The sequence below is a fragment of the Heterocephalus glaber genome, unplaced genomic scaffold (genome assembly GCF_053883595.1).
Source record: "Heterocephalus glaber isolate CG9 unplaced genomic scaffold, H.glaber_assembly_v1.0 deba00001428, whole genome shotgun sequence".
Taxonomy (NCBI): Eukaryota; Metazoa; Chordata; class Mammalia; order Rodentia; family Bathyergidae; genus Heterocephalus; species Heterocephalus glaber.
Genome location: NW_028258293.1, coordinates 13,330,121 through 13,351,253, shown reverse-complemented (window position 1 = coordinate 13,351,253; position 21,133 = coordinate 13,330,121). Strand labels below are relative to the sequence as shown.

Here is a 21,133-nt window from a genome sequence, read left to right as displayed (position 1 = left end):
GGCAGCCCAGTGAGACCTTGTCTCAAAATGAAAAATTAAAAAGGACTGGGGAGGTGGCTCAGCACTCCCTGGGTTCACTTGCCTGTATTGAGGGGAAAGATGTGTGTGTGTGCATGTGTGGGTGTTATTAAAAATTGAAAATATTTCATTTGCTTATTATTTTTTGGACTACTTAGAAATAATTGATTATGTTCACCAATGAGTTTGTATATGGGCTGTCTTGTATTATGTAGTGGAGTTTCAAAAAAGAATATGAGGGCCGGGGATTTAGCTCAGTGGTTTCCCCGCCTGCTGGGCAAGCTCAAGGACCCAAGTTCGATCCCCGGTACCAAAAAAAAACAAACCAAAAAAGAATATGAAATGTCTTATTGCTGATCTCTATGACAGACTGAATCAAGGCTAATTAAAAAAAATGATAACAGTAAAGAAAGATTCCCATTAAGAATTTAACAGGAAAAGTTACTCCATAACTTAAAGTCTTATTACTGAAAAAAAATTAGCTTTTCACCTGAATTCCTCTTTGTTATTTAAAGGGGGAGCAATGTGGTAAAACTTGGGCACAGTAAATTAGTATCATTAGTTATTCTGGTCTTTGATTCTGTTTATTTTGTGTATCTCTCTTCTCCACTCAAAAGAATGTAACTTAGTCTCCTACATCATAAAAATTTGGTACTTTTCCTTTTCATACCATGTGACAAATGCATGTAGTGTAACGTACCATTACAGTATACTATGTCTAACTGTATTATATTTAATGTGTCTTTATATTTTTCCTTTTTAAAAATTACATTTAGAGCCAAAGAGTCAGTTTGTCATGAAAAAGCATTGGACTAGGAGTCAAGAGTAACTCTTCACTAGCTTGGTATTGTGCAAGTCATCCTACCTCTCTGGATCTTAGTTGCTTCATCTGTAAAAAAGAAGATAAAAATTCTTTACCTGCCTGAAGGTAAGTGCTCAGTTAACTGCTTTTGGTTGGGCTGGGGATTTAGCTCAGTGGTTCTGCTGCCTGCCTTGCAAGCGCAAGGTCCTGAGTTCGATCCCTGGTACCAAAAAAAAAGGGGGGGAAATAACTGATTTTGGTAACAAACCAAAACAACTACCACCAATGACATTAATAAAACCCAGAAAGAAAAAAAAAAAACCCCAAAACAAACTTAATAATGGCTTAAACACACAGTATTTATTTTCTCATTTGAAATTATTCTTGAAATAGGCAGTCTGGAATAGGTATAGTGGCTTCATAAAGTCATAAGACCTAGTCTTCCAGCTTGTTGACCTGTGATTACTAAGGTGTGGCCCTGATTCTCATAGCCCAAAAGGGCTGCCAGATCTCAGCCATCAATCAAGTTCCAGACAGCAAGGCAAAGATGCCTCCTCCTTCTTTCAGGAGATTTTCTCCAGGTTCGTGCTACAAGGGAGCAGGAAAATATAGCTGAGTGCATGGCTGCTCTCAAAATTGGGCTTCTGCTACTGAGGAGGAAGAGAAGATTTGGGTATTAGTGGGAAAATAGCCTTTACCACAGTATGGATCTATTCCTCTTCCATCTCTGAGACCTATAAACTGATAAATACTCATAGAAGCTTCAGTAATTTGCTATAGAAAGAATCTTCTACTGAAAGAATCTGCCTACAGATTTCGTATTTCCAGATTCCATATTTCCTCTAATAAATTGTTTCTCTTTTTCTTTTATCCCATGATTCATTGTAGAAGCATTTCGGTGTTGTTTAGAGTTTTGTCCTGGTTACTACTCATAAATGCTCAATAAATGTTTATCGGGCAATTTATGGTTGTGTTAAAATGAGCTAACATTTATTGAGCTTGCTGTTAGCAAGGCGCTAAAATGGTACAAATAAGTTGTCCCAAGGGTGTCACATCATTGGGAATTAAATTTTAAGTATAATCCATCTCAACATATGTTTAAGTTCAATATGGTCACTTTTACCTCCCTTGCTAGTTAGAAATATATTTTTTTATAAACCACTTATCTGTCACCTGTCTTGAAATCTTTTCCCACTAGCCCTTGCTTAACTTATTTAGGCATATCAACATTTTATTTCCTTCTAGAATTTTTTCTTTGTAAATATTATGTAAATATAGCCTGTCTTATGAGAAATGGTTCAATTGTCATTATTTTTGTTGAAAAAATAAAATAAATACCTTTGAGAAAAGGAAATTGAAATTCAGGGAGTCGAAATTGGAGTGAGGAAGAATCTGAAGACTGAATCAATCTTTTAGGGTTTTTATAAAGGAGATAGGAGGAGCAAGTTAATTTCTGCAAATATTAATTTCTTCAAAGATAATTTTTGCAAGTTAATTTCTGCAAATTAATCTCTGCAAAATATGTACTTTGCTGTTGAGGTACTGGGGATTGAACCTAGGGCCTTTCCACTGAGTTACAACCTTACCCTTTAAAAAAAATTTTTTTAGACATGGTCTCATTAGGTCACTTAGTTGCCCAGACTAAGCTTAAATCTGTAATCCTCCTGTCTCAGCCTCTTAGTATATTTATGGTATTTTTGCAAGCTCTTGAACTTTTCCTTATATCACTTAGGTACAGACTACAGTAATTATTTTGCTACTAGTGCTATAATTTTCTTTCTTTTTCTTTTTTCTTTTTTAAAAACAATCTAGAACCATTCAGCCCAAATAAGCAAAATAATAAAGAGCCTTATTGGCTGGGTATGGCAGTGCTTGCCTGTAATCCCAGTGTGCAGAAGGCCAAGGCCAGAGGAGCACCGTGATTTCAAGACCAGCCTGGGCTACATCATGAGTTCAAGGCCAGCCTGAGCTACATAGAGAGACCCTGTCTCAAAAAAATTTTTTTTGAAGAAAAAAAAGAGCCTTATGACTATAAAAACATACTAGTTCTGTTTTAAGAGACATTTAAGTCACCTGATTAAAAATACCTATTTCTGAAAACCATTTAAATGCCTGTAAATTTTTTTTTTAATTAACAAAAAGGATCATGGTATGTATTGTATTTTGAGCAGGTTTTTTCAAACTATAATTACTGATTGAATACTTGTCTTGCTTGCTAGATTAAAACTCTGTGAGCAGCCAGGTGTAGTGGTGCATGTTTGTAACCCCAGCACTCTGTGGAGCTAAGACAGGAGGATTGCAAGTTCAAGCCCAGCTTAGGCAATTAAGTGACTTGGTGAGAACCTGTCTCAGAATTGAAAAAAAAATTTAATAGATCTGGGTTGTAGCTCAAAGTAAAGGCCCTGGGTTCAATTGCTAGTATTGCAAAACAAAACAAAACAAAACAAACAAAAAACAAAAAACCCCACTAAACAAATAAAACAATACCCTATGAGGGAAAGGATTATGTCTGTCTCATTTACCTTTGTCTTCCAGCACAATATCTGGTGTGGGTACTTAGTACATATATATTTGTTCAAAGAAAACATTCTTTAGCCTTCAAATGAAAAGGATGAGAAAGCAAAAGAAGAGAGTTGAGGGAGGGAGAAAAAGACACTAGGGAGAACAGACTGTTTATAAGAAAAGAGAGACAAACTACTTTCTCCTTTCTGGTCTTTTTTCACCTCTTATCTATGATAATTCTTTTTAACCACTTCCAGAATATCTTGCCCCACAATCAAAATAGGAAACTATTTATACACACACACACACACACACACACACACACACACACACAATTTTAATCTGAATAACTACTGGAGGGAATCAATAGCTGAGAAATCTGCCTTTGTGTATGAATGTCAATTTTAATTTCTCTTTTTAGGACTTGGAAATTCAGGGAAATTGTGTGTACTGAATACTAGAAGATTAAGACGTCTTTTTGCTTTGTAATTCTGCCTGAGGCACTGATGCCTTAGGGATCAGTGCTTTCCCTGCTGCCTTAGGGATCAGTGCTTTCCCTGCTGTCTTGAGATGACCCCTTGATTTACAATTTCCCATCATCCCTACTTTAGAGAATAAATTATCAGCCTATCCAATTTGGATCAGTCTGTTTCACCCTCATCCAGCTCAGTGTCTCTGGTTATATCTTTCTTATGGAAGAAGTGGGTGGTAAAGGAAAGTAGAAGCCCATTCTTCCTGACCTGATGTTGGAATAAAAGTAGGTTAATCTTCACTTCTTTCCTTGGACTCTCTTTATCACTCATCTCTCTTTTTTTTGTATGGGTATTTATATATTTCCCAGGCCATGAAAACCTAGAAACCTGTACGTGACATATTTGACATTACATTTGTAAAGAGACCTTTGTGCCATTCCTCTTCTACTTAATGTACATGAATGCTTTCCATTTCCTTTGTTATTATAGCAGCTGACATTTATTGAAGCTTTATTAAAGAATAAAGTCCTAGTTATGTCTAGAATAAACACTGACTGATTAGAAACTGGTGGAAGGGAAAATAAAACCTCCTTCAAAAAGATAAAGAAACAGGACATGAAAGGAAAGAAAATAAATATTAGAGACAGGGTAAATAAGAGGCCCTAAAGAGGATGGTTGATCTAGAATCAACGTACAATACCTGTATTTCATTGTCTGTAAGACCTCATTGATGATACATCATTGTATGTGAGTAGAAAAATGCTGCCAATTTAACTATGATGCTGTGCTTTATCACTTACAATTCCATTTTAGGTTTACTCAAAAAAGCATTTTATTTATTTATTTTTGGTACTGGGGATCAAACTCGGAACCTTGCGCTTGCACAGCAGGGCCGGAACCACTGAGCTAAATCCCTGGCCCTCAAAAAAGCATTTTTAAAATTAATTTAGAGCTCGGGGTGGTGGTGCACACCTGTAATCCCACCACTTGGGAGGCTGAAGCAGGAGGATCACTGTGTGTTTGAGGCCAGCCTGGGCTACATAGTGAATTCAAGGACAGCCTGAACTACATAGTGAGACCCTGTCTCAAAAAATAAATAAATGTTAATTTAGACATATAGAATTTTTTGCACACCGTTTTTGAGCATAAATGAAAAATTAAAGTAAATTGGTTAAGGTATTCATAAAACTTCTCCACATTCATAGTCTGACTCTTTTGAAACACCTTTAATTGTCATTGTCTGTGTTTCTCTCTACCAGAAAGAGGGAGGGTGATTTTCTTTAAGCCTCTTTGCCTGGGATTTTCTTTTCTTTTCCTTTTTTTTTTTTTTTTTTTTGGTACCAGGGATCGAACTCAGGCCCTTGCGCTTGCGCAGCAGGCGGCGAAACCACTGAGCTAAATCCCTGGCCCCCAACCTGGGATTTTCTTTAAGCCTCTGACACTCATTTTGCAATCTTTGGAGTTGGTGCTTTCTTGATCTTATCAGAAGATGATAATAGAAAGTGTTCAGATTCATGTTCTTTCCTCAAAGCCTCCTTAAGTGGTTTGTTGACCAAAACACTGAAGGCTGGCAGTTGTCCTGACATAGCACCAGGGACAACAACTTATATTACTTTTCAGGTGACCTGCTTGTTGTTGTTGTTTGTGGATTTTTTTTGTGTGTGTGTGATACTAAGAATTGAACCTAGGGCCTTCACACTGAACTATATGCTCACCCCTTCTTAAACTTCCAAAATTTTGAGACAGGGTCTCACTAAATTGTCCAGTCTGGGCTCAAACTTGCAATCCTCCTGCCTCAGCCTCCCAGAGTGCTGAAATTACAGGTATGTGCCACCACGCCTGGCTTCAGGTAACCTGTTCTTTAGTCAAATACATGTTTTAAGAATGTATCCAGACCAAAATCAACACACTTGACAGGTTATTTAGGGTTCTTGAACATTCAAAATAGCTTTAGCTATGTTTTCTTTACTCAGCTATCAGCTGTCTTCCCTTTTATTTTTTGTTTTTTTGGTAGCGGGAATTGAACTTGGGACCTTGTGCTTTCGAGGCAGGTGGCGGCACCACTGAGCTAAATCCCCAGCCCCCATCCTCCCTTTTATTAATGCATACAATAACGTCTTTGGGAAATAATTTTGTAATTTACAATTTAATATTGTACCAACTTCTGTCCAGAGACTCTTATGATAGTTCTTACAGTGGAATGATACAGAGGTACAGGGAGAGTACTATGAGTGATATTTTGCAACCCATTCTTTTATATCAATATCTTTTGCACCTTTAACATTAGTGTATTATTTTGAGGCATATAAAAGTCCATGGTAATTTTGTCAGTATTTCCCATTGACTAAAATCAGCTTTTGCTTTGATTACACATTGCTAGAAGTTATGAAACTTCAGTTCAGTATTAGTAGAAAGTTTCTAAAAAAACCTGACATTTGCCTTAATGATGTTTGAATCCATCAAATCAGCTTCATGTTTCTGAAACTGTTTTAGGGGGCATAGTTTCTGCTGCAGTCATTTGCATCGTTGGCCTGCGATAGGTAATCATATTGTATCTCAGTAACAAAGTACTGAGCTTTTCTTTGTAACAAGTAACAAGCTTGGTCTACTTCCAAGAATCTTCCTGTCTAAAGCCTGGTAAAATATTTAGTTGTTCTTTTATAAGAGAAAGTAAAGTTGTTATTATATCAAATATTTGCTTCACTAACAGCTGCTTCATTTCTGTGCTTATCAGAGAACTTTTCACTTTAATGCCAAATTGTAACAATATTTTGGAAGATATTTAAAGTGACAAGAAGTAGTAATGGAAAAAAACTAAAGTTATGACACAATAATGTTCATGCATGTGCAGATGGTAAAGACTTGTTACTATTGCCACTTGACCAACTATAGTTGTAATTTTCCACTAATTAAAAGACAAGTCAGAGATGCTAAACTGAGGAATTATGTGTCTAAGAATTAAGTACAGAATCAGTAGTTGAAACATCAACAGAAAAAATACCCAGTAGAAGGCAGATTGTCAGGCTGGGTAAAAAAATGGAGTGAGTGTGTGTGTGTGTGTGTGTGTGTGTGTATTAACATACTAATCAAAAGAAAACTGGGTTTACTATATTAGTAACAAATAAAATAGATCTTAAAAGCAAGAGGAGATAATAAAGGTCACTCAAGTGTGATATAAGATTAAATCTACCCAAAGGCTAGGAAATTCTAAATTTGTATATACCTAGTATTTAAGTAAAAATTGACTCAATTATAAAGGAAAAACAGAAAAATCCAAAATCATAACATCAGGTTTTTTACATATTTTTCTGGTAATAGTAGAGTAGGAAGACAAAAACCATTAAGAATATAAAAAATTATAATTATGAAAAATTATAAAGCATGGCTAGTATAGATGGTTGATGATTTATAAACTGTATTTATTCTTTTTTCGGGGGTAGTGGGGACCAAACCTGGGGTGTTCTCCCACTGAGCTACATTCTCAACACTTTTTATTTTTTAAATTTATTTTTATTTATTTTTTTGGTACTGGGGATCGAACTCGGGACCTTGCACTTGTGAGGCAGGCAGTGGCACCACTGAGCTAAATCCCTGGCCCAGCACTTTTTATTTTTTAAGACAGTGTCTCACTAAGTTGTCCAGGCTGGCCTTGAACTTGCATTAGACTCTCAAGTACCTGGGGTTACAAATGTGTGCCACCATACCTGGCTAGTTCTTCTTTTTTTTCTTTTGGTACCAGGGATCGAACTCAGGACCTTGTGCTTGCAAGGCAGACATGGTGCCACTGAGCTAAATCCCCAGCGCTCTGGCTACTTATTCTTTACTTTCATATCTAAATTTTTTTTAGCTTAGATTTTTGCTGTATTTTTGTTTTTAAAAATTGAAATATAATTTACATATCCTGTAATTTACTCTTTTAAAGTACCCAGTTCACTGGTTTTTAGTATATCCATAAATTTATACAACCATTGGGCTGAGGATTTAGCTCAGTGGTTCTGGCGCCTGCCTCAAAAGCACAAGGATCTGAGTTCGATCCCTGGTACAAAAAAAAACCCCACTTATACAACCATCTCTGTTCTCTAATTTTAGGACATTTTCATCACCCTCAAAAGAAAGTACCCATTAATACTTACTGTATTTGTCAATTTCTCTCCACCAACCAAGAGTCCTAGGCAGCCATTAATCTATTTTCTTTCTTTATGGATTTGCCTATTTTATGTAAGCCAAACCATATCATATGTGTCATTTTGCTTCTGGGTGTTTTGTTTTGTTTTTGTTTTTGTTTCTTTGAGATAGGATCTCACTACATTGTTTCTTCCTGCCTCAGCCTCCTAGAGTATTGGGATTATAGGACTGTGCCACCATGTTTGGCTTTGGTGGTATTTTATTAATCAGTTCTGTTGTATTTGATTTCAAAACAAACAAGTTTCTCCTTTAAAATCTCAGTCTTTTGTCCTGTAAAATTATCAATAAGTGAAATAGCTTTTGGTTTTGAAGTGGCAGTAACAATTCATTGTCTCTTTCCTGCAAAAGTTAAAAATAAATCCAACTTGAATGAGATGCAGTTCTGACAATCTCTAAATTTGTTTTTTTTTCCTACTTCCACAGAAACCAGATCTAACTTTGATTAGAGGGTGTAACATTTCGCACCTGTTTGCAATTGTGATGATTTCCTGTTTTTAAATTGTATCTGGACATGAACTTCTTTTCATAGTTGATAGTTGATTTTTGTTGCTGTTAATCTTTGGTTACTGTTAAACTTTATAGTTCATCACCCAAACCTGCTTCTTGCTCTACCAATATAAGTTTAATTTTGTTGAATAAGCAATAATTAAAGGCAATATAAATCATATAAATTAATCATTTTATATAGTTGGTGTGAGTACAAGCTATTTTATTAGTATTTCTGAGTAGGTAACAGAAAAGATCTATACTTTTATTCAAAAGAATAAATAGATGAATTTAAGCTGAGAATAACTACATAAGAGAATTTAGTAGCACAATGAGGTCTAGTGAAATTCCCTTAAAAAAAAAAAATTCCTTAGTTGACATGGTGGCAAATGCCTCTAATCCTAGCACTTGGGAGGCTGAGGCAGGCAGGAACATCTTCAGTTTGAGGCCAGCCTGGTCTACATAGTTAATGGCTGGCCTGGACTACATAGTGAGTTCAAAGCCAGCCTTTATTTTTATGAATGAAAAAACTGAAGTGGAGTAAGAAATTAATTAACCTGTGATCACATAGCAAGTATGTGGTACAACTCAAATTACAGTATACACCTAATTTAATTCTGCTTTATTGTTAGGTTAAAGAGCCATTTTTATATTTTTTAAGGATCCAAATTTACTTTGGAGATAAGCATTCTCTTTGTCTCTTATTTTAAGAGAGGTTAGTAAACAATAAAGCAAAGGAAGGCAGTATGTTCTAGAGTAATGGTTTTCAAACTTCAGCATGCATCAGAATAATCTAAGGGGTTGTTAAAACACAGATTATGGGGCCCCTATTCCGGAGTCCCTGATTTAGGTCTGGAGTCAGCCATGAGAATTTGCATTCCTAGCAAATTCCCAAGGAATGCTGATGTTGCAGGCTCAGGAATCACACTTTGAGAACCACTCTTTAAAAGCAGACATAAACTTTGGCTTGTGGCACTGCCAGGTCTTAACCCTGGCTGTATGTCTCACTGTTGTGTGGTATGGAGCAAAGAGTATGTCTCCACTTCTTGTATTTTAAAATGGGGATAGTAGTATTTTACAGAGTTGTAGACTTAAATGAGTTAACATAAAAATGTTTAGCATGTTGCTTGATCCATAGAAAACACTCAGTAGGTATTTTCTACTGTTATTTATAATAAGCCTAGGGATCAAATGTTTATGAACCATAAATTCAGTCAGTGTTTTAGAGTAGAGACTTTTGGTGATTTTGTCACTTTGAATTGTTAGGACAAATTCGTGTGCACATATGCACACATACACACACATATATGCAAACACGTTTCTCTCTTGTCTTCTATTTATGGTAGACTTGGCACAAGAGTGTGAGCCAGCAAAAAGGACAGTAACACATGGAAGGACCTGGAGAAATTAGAGACTTCATACAAGGTGTGATTGAAAAATACAGGGACTGTTTAAATTTTTAGAAATTACAGTAAAAGACACATCTCCATTAATCCCCCTTAAAATACTTTCCCTCACTTTGAATACACTTATCCCATTGTTGACCCTTTCTGAAGTACTCCTGAAGTATTCTTTGGTGAGTGTCTTTAGTTGTGCTGTCAGCATGTTCTGAATGGATTCAAAACATTTACCTTTTATGGTCATTTAACTTTGGGAATATGCGCACACTGCAGTGTTTTTATGAGCCTACCTTTCTATTGGATGACATCCAGCAGCAGCAGCATTCACAATATCTTCAGTCACACCTTGTAAAGACACTCATGAAAGAGCACTTCCAGAATTGCTTCACAAAGTGGCAAGAACAATGGGATAATTGTGCTTCAAGCAAGGGGAAGTATTTTGAGAGGAATTAATGGTAATGTTTCATTGTAACCCTTTTTAAAAAAAATTAGGCATTAACTATATATTTCAACCACATTGTGTATATTACTGGTGGGAATGTAAAATGATACAGCTACTTTGGAAAACAGTTTGGCAATTCCTCAAAAAGTTAAACAGAGTTTACCAAAATGACCCAGGGATTGTATTCCCGAATGTGTATGACCAAAATAACTGAAAACATGTTAACACGGTAGCTTGAACACAAATGTTCACTGCAGCATTATTTAAAACAGCCCCAAAGTAGAAACCATCTAAATGTCCATCCACTGAAAAATGAATAAACAAATATGGTATATGTATACAATGGAATATCTATTCAGCTCTAAAAAGTAATGAAGTGCTAATGTATGTCACAACATAGTTGAATCCTAAACACATGCTGCTCAGTGAAAAAAGGCAGACACAAAAGACCACATACTGTGGGGTTCCATTTGTCTGGGATGTGCAGAACCAGCAAATCTATATAGGCAGAAAGGAGATTAGTAGCTACTAGGGCATAGGGGAAATGGAATAGGGAGCAACTGCTAATGAGTATAGGGTTTCTTTTCAGATTGATGAAATGTTATAAAAATAGATAGTGATGAGGGTTGCACAGCCTTGTGAATGTACCAAAAAAAAAAAAAAGACACTGAATTATAACTGGTAAAAGTTATATGTCAACAAAATCAAAACAACTACATGTGTGGGCACAAGCATGAATGAGAAACCTTTGTTGTCATTAAAAAATGATTGTGGGGAAAAAGTGATTCATAGTGGGGAGACATTTTATGGAGAAATAAATCATCCTATTAGAGATGATTCATGATGCCCAGTAACCCCTCACAAGTTCTGAAAGTTGCAAAACTGAAAACCTATTTAGCATCATTTAGCCAACATGGCTCAAACATTTTACCATGAAGAACATTTACTCAGAAGAATTATGATTGAGGAGCTGGTGTCCTCAGGCTTCCATATACATCAGAATCACCTGAAAGGTTTGTTGAAGCAGATTCCTGAGTGTCACTGAGAACTGACATTTCTGACAGGCTTCCCGGTGATCCGATCCAGCAAGTTGGGGAACTAAATTTTGAGTAGCATCCTCCTAGATTAGACAAGTTCTGTACCTTAAATGAGTGAATTTTATGGCATGTGAAATATATATCTCAATAAAAATGCTAAAAAATTAATGAAGAAATTGCTCTAAAATGTGAAGTTTTAGTGGTTTTATTAATGAAAGACAATGTTCTGTAAGGGAATTGGTTTAATTATTAATTTGTTCATTTGTAAAAAGCCAGTACCCTGTATGCCACCAAGGATTGAGACAAAATGAAGTTATGAATTGTTTTCCAAAGTGTGATCTGTGAGGAAAAGCATGTTACCTAAAAGCCAACCAATCTAAAACAACAACAACAAAAACCACAGCAACAAAAACAAAGCTCATAGCCAGTTAAGTTCAGGAGATTGTGAAGTTAAATAATGGCTATTCCAGATGAATGGCCCAGCCATTCTTCTTCTCCTTTAACTCCCCTCTTCCTGTTTGTGTGTGTGTGTGTGTGTGTGTGTGTGTGTGTGTGTGTGTACTGAGATTTAACCCAGGGCCTCACACATGCTAGGCATTCACTACCACTGAACTATATCCCTTGACTTGAACCCTATCATAATAGACATGTATAAAATCATAATCATATGCGAAGTTTTTATTCCTCCTTTTTTTTCCTGGTACTGTGAATTGAACACAGGGCCTTTGTGCTAAGCTACATTCCACCCATTTTTACTTTTTATTTTGAGACAAAGTCTTGCTAAGTCACTAAATTACCCAGCTCCAACTCATGATCCTCTTACCTCAGCCACCCAGAGTGCTGGGATTACAGATACGCAGTACTGTGCCTGCTTTCATTCTTATTCTTGTAATGCATCCTCTGGAGCTACTTAGATCTTTATTGAATGGAAACTGAATAAACAAAATTTGAAAAATATTGTGAGAGTAGCAGTAGCTGTTGCTCTTTTGTTTCAACTCCCTTATATTCTACTTGGTAATTTATTGACCTTTTTTACTGAAAAATGTATTGACCATAAAGATTTTTTTAACAAATAACTACTTGCTACAATAAAGTAACTGAATAAGGATTAAATCCAGGGCCTTGTGCATGTTGGGCAAGTGCTATACCATTAAGCTGTTTTTCCACCCCACTCCCCTTTTTCAGATTTTGAGGCAGGTGTCTCTGAGTTGCTCAGACTACCCTCTAACTTATGATCCTTTTTTTTTTTTTTTGGTACCGGGGATTGAACTCAGGACCTTGTGCTTGTGAGGCAGGCGGCAGAACCACTGAGCTAAATCCCTGGCCTAACTTATGATCCTCTTGACTCAATCTCCTGAGTAGTGACAATTACAGATGTGCACCACCACACCTGGCTTTAGATGTTTTCTTCTATAAGCAGTTTAGACTTCAAAATTTTGTGTCCTTTTTAATTTTGGCTAAAAACATTTCTCTGATTTTCTTTACTAATTTAAGCATCATTTTTGATAAATTATACTCAATATTTACCCCTTTCCTAGAATTTTTTGTCATATTAAACCTTTTGAGATTTGGATATATTATAAATGCAACATTGGAAATGCATCTTTTCATGACTTTACCATAATCATTCCTTTATTTCAGATGAGGTGGAGGACCATTCCACTATGCTATTGTTTTCTCTTGGTCACATGTCTACTTGCTGCTCTTCAAGCTGTGCCTATAGACATCGACAAGACAAAAGTACAAAATACTGAACCTGTGGAAAGTGCAAAGATAGAACCACCAGTAAGTAAAGTGGAAGGAATTATAACTAGGTGAAGTAAATTATAACTGAAGTAAAATGGGAAGAATTATAAGTAAAATATTGCTATTACTTATTACATAGAAAGTTGGGCATTTAGGAACTATTTCTGAAACAGCAGTGAAGAGCATATTGGAGAAGCATGTATTGTTTAATCTTAGTTAATGTTCGTTAAATTAGTACATGGAAGAATTAGTCATAAACACCTTAGGTGTTAAGCCAAGGAAACACTGTGTTATATTCGAAGGTGAGACATATGACAATGGGAAAGAAACAATTGTTGCTGGTTATTGTCTACTAGTCTTATCCAATCTACAGCCCATCTTTTTTTTTTTTGTTTTGCCCTGTCTTTTAAATGTTATCATAAAAATTTAAAGGTAAAAGAAATTTTGTTACTTATACGCATTAACTATATTATATATTTTATATGCAAGCCAGGACAATAAAATAAAAAAGTGGGGCACAGGTTGGACATGGCTGGAACCTCTAAGCCATATAGGAAATCTACCTTTATGTTACAATAAAAGATAATATTAGCTATGATAGAAAACTCTTTAAGAAATATAACTTTTTCATCTGAACTGTTGAAACTATCAAAGTAGATATCTTAATGTCACTTTGCCAGATACTGTTTTTCAAGATCAAAATTTTGGATTCAGACAAAGAAAAAATTTCAGAAACATTACTATTTGTTTCTTAATTTGAAGGATACTGGACTTTATTATGATGAATATCTCAAGCAAGTTATTGATGTGCTGGAAACAGATAAACATTTCAGAGAAAAGCTTCAGAAAGCAGACATAGAGGAAATAAAGGTAAGTGTAATTAAATACTTATTTAATAAACATTTGAGCATGGCAGCTCCTGAGCTGAATACTGGGGATATATATGTAAATGAGACTTATTCCTACCTTAAAGAGCCCTTAAGGGAAAATCATCCAGAAATAGATTAGCCAGATGGATATATGTTGAGTTTTAATAGATTACAGAGATGTGAAGGACAGACACATAATCCAGTATGAAGCAGCAGAGAAAGGTATGAAGTCATTCTTCCTAGTAGAGGTGATGCCAGAGCTTAAAGACCAAACTGTGAAAAGGAGAGGGGCTGGATGGCATCCTAGGCAAAGAAGCAAGTGTTCAGAGACAAGCGGTCTATAGGAAATGAGGTAGTAATTGTTGCTGGACCCCACAGTGAGAAATGAGGGGCCATGAGTGTCCAAAAGATGAGGTTGGAGAGTCATGGATCGGATGACAGAGGGTCTTGTATATCAGATAAAGAGGTGGGATTTTGATCTGAGGATAGCAGGAAGATTTCAAAGGTGCAGTATAGGTTCGATTCTGATGTCTTTAATTAGGTCCAGATTAGCAGGAGAGTTAATGGATTATATCTTATGTCAGTAGGGGAGGAATAAACATTTGCTTCTCTTCTGAGAACCCTACCATAGCTTGGACAGTTCCTTAGTATTCGTAATAATTAAGGGAGGGCTGGGGGTGTAGCTCAGTGACACTGCGCCTGGCTGGCAAGGGCAAGGTCCTGAGTTTGATCCCTGGCACACACACACAAAAAATTAAGGCAGTTGTAAAGATATGACATGGGAGATTCTTTTAAAGATTTTCATTGAAGGGAAATGTATCAGTTTAGTGGGGTCCATTTTAAATTCAACAAGTAAAAAATGTTTCTAATTTTAAACTTTCAGCTATGCCTCCTAAGATAGTTTTATTTGCTTATTTACTTTAGTCTCTGTCCCAAGTATGGGCTTCTTTGTCAGACTGGTTCATATCAGGTTGTGGTATTTATTAGAGTTTATGTATGGCTTTTAGCTCACTGTTTTCCTCTTGGAAGTTATGACCTGTTCTGGGGAAAAAGTAACAATGTTATGCCAATAATTCCTCTGAATTATCTTTGAGGATAATCTTGTTCTTCCTCTGAAAGATTAATTTGATCTGTGGAACTAATTTTCTAGGGTGAATGATATTTAATGTAGAACTCTCAATGTCTTCTATCCAGCTGAATTTAAGATTAAAAGCATTATTCGGGAGTAACAGAAAATGTAGATCTTGGGAGGTACTATAAAGAGATTTCAGGGGAAAAAAGTTAAGTTCTTTTATTTATAAAAATACTATAACTTTTATATTTTCTTTCCTTCCCCAGTTAATTTCTGTTACTTATGAAGGAGGAAAAATGAAGTCAAGTAGTAGTACAACGAAAAAGGAAGAAGGATGTAATAGACAATAAAAGTCAAAGTAACAGAATCATCATAAGTAGCCAAGCAAATACTCTTGTCTCAGAAGTAAATGTAAAATTCATTCATTTTTTTTTGAGCTAAGAATTTTGAAAAGAGAAGCATATTATATCTCTTCACTTTCCAAGTATTCCCTAACTCCTTTTGCAGATGGGAATGGGACCAATAGATGGAGGGAGAAGGGAAGTAAAAAGAAATAAGATATGTTGTATACATGTACCACCTCCCCACGGTGAATATAATCATTGTGTACCACAAACATATACTAATGAAAATGAGAAAAAAAATAAGTACAAATCCAAGACAAACAAATGGGGGAAGATTATGGCTTTGCCTTTACTGCTTTGCTGAATATATTTTCATGGAGAGTGTTAATAACTTCTTCATTGTCAATCCAGTGAATACCATAACCCCTTTTACTGCTTATCTTTCTGGGGCCCTTTATTTTATCTCAGTAGTCTTCAGCGTTTAGGCTGTTAAAACACATATTTCTGACCCCCCCTCCCCCGGGCCACAGATCTTTTTTTTTTTTTTTTGAGACAGGGTCTCACTATGTAGTTCAGGCTGACCTTAAATTCACGATGTGGTCCAGGCTAGCCTTGAAATTGTAATGCTTCTCCTGCCTCAGCCTCCTGAGTGCTGGGATTACAAGTGTGTGCCACCACGCCCCACCCCCTACAGAGCTTCTGATGTGGTACATCTGGAGCCTGTCCTGCTAGTGTCCTTAGATGATGCTGATGCCTCCAGTTGGGGACCACAGTTTAACAGCCGATCTTTTACCTGATAATAGTGACTGTTCTACCCTTAAAATATACTTCTCTTTTTACATCTATAACAGCACAAGTCTATTTGGATGGGATGGCCCATGCTTATAATCCTAGCTTGTTGGGAGGCTGAGGCAGGAGGATTGCAGGTTGGAGGCTAGCCTGGCAAGCTCGGTGAGATCCTGTCTAAAAATTAAAAAATGGCTAGGTATGCAGCTCAGTAGTAGAATGCTTGCCTAACGTGTGAGGCCCTGGGTTCTATCCCCAGCACTAAAAACAAATGAAAAACAGTATATTCTCCTAGCTGTAATCACTCACCCATGAAAAAAGTGATCAGAGGGCCGGGGATTTAGCTCAGTAGTGCTGCCACCTGCCTCACAAGCGCAAGGGCCCGAGTTCGATCTCCAGTACCAAAAAAAGAAAAAGAAAAAAGTGATTAAAGGATACAACTTAAAAAAAGGTGAATTATGAAAAACTATTTATATGTGGAACTAACAGCAAGTTAACTTTAAAAAAAAAACCAAAAAACAAAAAACAACTTTAATCGCCACCTGCTGCGCAAGCGCAAGGACCCGAGTTCGATCCCTGGCACCAAAAAAAACAACAAAAAAACCCAACTTTAAGATATAATTTATATACTATAAAATTCACCGCTTAAAGCATACAATTCAGCCATTTCCAGTATATCCACAGAACCATACAGTCATCATCACTATCTAATTTTAAAACATTTTCATTGACCCTAAGAGAAACCCTACATCCATTAAGTACAGTAGTCACTTCCAATTTCCTCTCTCCAGCCACAACTAATCTACTTTCTGACCCTATGGATTTGCCTATTCTAGACATTTGATATAAATAGAATCATCATGATATGTGGTCATTTTCTGTCTTCTTTCATTTAGCATAATGTTTTCAAGGTTCATCTGTGTTATAACATGGGCTAGCATTTTCTTCTTCTCTTTTATATAATATCCCATTGTACAAATATACAGTCAGCCCTTCATGTGTGTGAGTTAGGTCCACATGTGTGGATTAAACTAACCTTAGATCAAAAACATTCAGAAAAAATATCCATCTGTGCAGATTTCTTTCTTGTCATTATTCCCTAAACAATACAGTATAACAGCTCTTTACATAGCATCTACATTGTATTAGGTATTATAAGTAACCTGAAGGTGATTTAAAATATATAGGAGGATATTGCATATGTCATGTGTAAATACCATGGCATTTCACATAAGGGACTTAAACGTCACTGGATTTTTGTATTCACAGAGTGTCCTGGGGCCAATCCCCTGTGGATGCTGAGGGAGGACTGCCCTAGATTTTGTTTATCCATTCATCAGTTGATGGCTATTTGAGTTGTTTCTACTTATTTTAGTATGAATAATGCTGCTGTGAACATTTATGTTCAAGTTAACTGTGTTAACATGTTTTCACTTCTCTTAGGTATATACCCAGGAAAGGAATTGTTGGGTCATCTGATAACTATTTCTAATTTTTTGAGGCACTGTCAAAGTACTTTCCAAAGTGGCGACACCATTTTACAATTCAGCTTTTTAAGTTTCTTCTCTGTTCTTTATACTTTTCTAAGTTATATGATTGTTAGACATCTTGATTTTAGGATTCCGAACTGAATCTCTTCTGATAGAAATGCCTTTTATAATGTTAAATTTATCTAAACTAGTCCAAGTATTTATTGTTAATTTATTATAACCTTATTTTTAGTATGTTGCATCAGATCTAAAATGGAATGTAATAGATAAAACTGTTAATTTTGTTTACAGAGTGGGAAGCTAAGCAAAGAGCTGGACTTGGTAAGTCACCACGTGAGGACAAAACTTGACGAACTGAAAAGGCAAGAAGTAGGAAGGTTAAGAATGCTAATTAAAGCTAAACTGGATTCCTTTCAAGGTGAGGGCTTAAGGAAAAGTGGGAATATTTCAGTATTTGGTTATTGAGGTCAGCTTACATTCAATCCACATACCATATTCTTCTCGCCAAAATTTTTTTAATTGCCAAAATTATATGTAGTGGTTTGGTTTCTCTTAATTTTTAAAATTTAATTTAATTTTTAAACTATGTAACACATTTACATAATTCAAAACTAAAAATGGTTACCTTAAATAGTTATATCCATAAAAGAGGAGAATGAAAACTATAAATAATAGGAAAATTCAACAAAGTAAACATAATCTAAAGAAATATATTTTTGTATGTATAAACAATGGCTAAGTAGAAGACATACTGGATGAAAATACTCTACTTTCAGTAGAAAAAAGTATAAAATATTCAGAATAAACCTGTTAAATGCACAAGATTTACCACAAAAACTTTAAAATATTCCTGAAGGAGGTAAACATAAACTTTAACAAATAGAAAAACATGTACTTTTTTAAATATAAAGATTCAACATTATAAACATGTTCTCCCTCGGTTAATTTATAAGTTTTACATGGTTCACATAAAAATATATGATTTTTTTGTGGTAACGGTCAAGTTAACTTTAAAGTTCATGGGAAAAAAGACTGCATGAGGCTTGGGAGTACATCTAGACACAAGCCATAATATTCCATTCCTGGCCACCCAAAAACTCATGCACATTCCTTTGTGCAAAAGGCATTCAGTCCATTTCTAAGAGTTGTCAGAGTCCTAACAGTTTCAGCATTGCTGAAAAGTTCATGTCCAAAGTCTCCTCTGAGATTTAAGGCAAACTCTTAGCTGCAAGCTAAGAGTACAAATGAAAAAAAAGTTCTTCCAACATGCAATGGCATAAGATAGACATTTCCAGTCCAAAAGGTTCAAATAGGGAGATAGAAAGGAATGGGACCAAAGCAAGTCCTAAATCCAGCAGATCAAACATTAAGTCCTGTAGTTCCATGTGCAGCATCCAAGGCAATCTGTGGCAAAAAGTGAATTCCAAAGGGCTTGGGTGGCTCCACCCCTATGGCACTGCCAGTGGTTGTAGCTCCCAAGGCTTCTCTCTTGAGCCAGCTTGGCTCCCTCCTTGCTGTTTTCCTCAGATGATCCATGTTCCTGGCTTCTCTAAACTTCTGGGGTCTCCACTACACCTTCGGCTTCACACCCACAGCTTCTTCACACACTGCCCTCTGGGGCACACTGCCGGGTTTCCCAGGCCTTCTTCTGAAATCTGGGTGGAAGCCTTCCTGACCCCACAACTCTTGCATTATGCATGCTCATAAAACCAGCACCGTGGAGATGATTCCAAGGTCTGCTGCCAGCTGGAGCAGTAACCAGGCTTCCTTCTCTCTTGGCTGTAGAGGTTGACTGCCTATGAACCAAATCCTGATGAACAACTTCCCTAGGCCATTGCCATTCTGGAACATGGTGCTCTGGGACTCTCTTCTCAAAGCAGTCTTTCACTTTTGCAATTCTGAGGCTACAAAGCCTGGAGTCTTGCTGGTTCTTGTGTTGTCCCCAGGCCATTTTTTCTGTTTTCCACTTCTAAAATACTTGGCTTTTTCTTGCTAGTCTTTTCAGCAACCAGTTTCTCCTCTGTTCCATCTTTTCAGGCTGCAACTTTAATGGAGCTTCCTTTTGGGCCAAACTCAAAATGTTTTAAATCATTCAGCTGGGCTCTTTGTTCTTGATTCTCAATGTAAATCTGGCTTAAAGCCCCCAACAGGAGCCATGCTACCGCCTCAACATTAGACTGCCTTGAAATTTCTTCTCCAAGATTAAGTAGTCCACTGCCCTTAATCTTAGTCTCAGGCAAAGTCTCTGGACATGAGCAAAATGCAGACAAAATTTCTGCCAAGGTATAACACACATTGTTTGTCATCCAACAGCCAATGCAGTACTTCTTCACAGCAGAAACTTCCCGAGCCTGGTCTTTACTAGCAAGATTTCTGTCAGCCTTCTGCTCTTCTGAGCTCTGACTAGAATCTCCTAGCAAGTACTGCCCGAGGTGTTCCAGCTCTACTTTTTTAAGCCAGTATCTCCAAGCCTTTCCAAACTCATCCCACAATACATTCCCAAAGGCTCCTAAACCACATGGTCAGGTACAATCACAGCAATGACTCTGGTACCAAATTCTTAGTTCCTTTTTCTTGTTCCTGGGACAAAATACCCAACACCCAAAGTTAAAGGAGGAAAAGTTTATTTAGCTCATAGTTTGTAGAGGTTTCAGTCCGTAATCAGCTGGCTCTAAGACAGGGTGGCATGGCAGAGGGGCACTGCAGAGGAGAAACAGTTCATGGCAGGCAGAGGGTAGCAAAGGAAGCAAGGGGCAACCACAGCTCTTTCTGTCCCTTATATCTTATCCAGGTTACTTAGGGCAGGTAGCACTCACACCCTTAATTCTAGTGCCCTTGATCTAGCATTGCACCGTGAATCAATCTCAGCATCACATACTGTAGATCCACCCCCACCCCCCGAAAAAGCCCACCTATGACTGCATGAGGCTTTGGGAGGACATCTAGACACAAGCCATAACACATTTACATATATGTTTCCTATACATCCTTTAGGTATCCTAAGTTCACACAGATAGTGCTAATCCCCATCCATCTCCACAGAATTCTTTTATTGTAAGGAGGGGTGATTTGAGGTTAGCCTTGAACTCCTGGACTCAAGTGATCTTTCTGCCCCAGGCTCTTGAATCTCTGGGATTACAGGCCCATGGCATGGTGCCCAGCTTTCCATAGAATTCTTTCTTGTCTTCCACCATTCCATATTTGTAGATTCCAAGTTCCTGAGTGACAACCCTGATCTCCAAAATCAACACATGTGCCCTTTTTACTCAGTTGAAGTAATTCAGAAGCACACTAACTTTTGGTTTTTAAATTTTTTCAAAAAATAGAAATTAGGGCTGGGGATTTAGCTCAGTGGTTCCAGCGCCTGCCTCGAAAGTGAAAGGTCCACAGTTCAATTCCTGGTACCAAAAAAAAATTTGATGTTTTTTTTTTTTAAGTTATAATTTAATTGAACTTATCTGAATTTGATTTTTTATTGTTA

At 36.7% G+C, this 21,133-nt stretch overlaps 1 protein-coding gene across 11 annotated transcripts in view; it reads left to right on the top strand.

Moving 5' to 3' along the window:
• Positions 1 to 21,133, top strand: part of Nucb2 (nucleobindin 2) — a 36,394-nt gene that overhangs the window by 4,522 nt on the left and 10,739 nt on the right. For all 11 annotated transcript variants that reach the window (XM_021263861.2, XM_004851498.3, XM_021263857.2 and 8 more), the window contains 4 exons: positions 795 to 946; positions 12,987 to 13,130; positions 13,854 to 13,961; positions 17,944 to 18,070. In XM_021263861.2, coding sequence (XP_021119520.1) covers positions 12,987 to 13,130; positions 13,854 to 13,961; positions 17,944 to 18,070 — 379 coding nt within the window. In that variant the 5' untranslated portion in view covers positions 795 to 946. The remainder of the gene's footprint in view (positions 1 to 794; positions 947 to 12,986; positions 13,131 to 13,853; positions 13,962 to 17,943; positions 18,071 to 21,133) is intronic.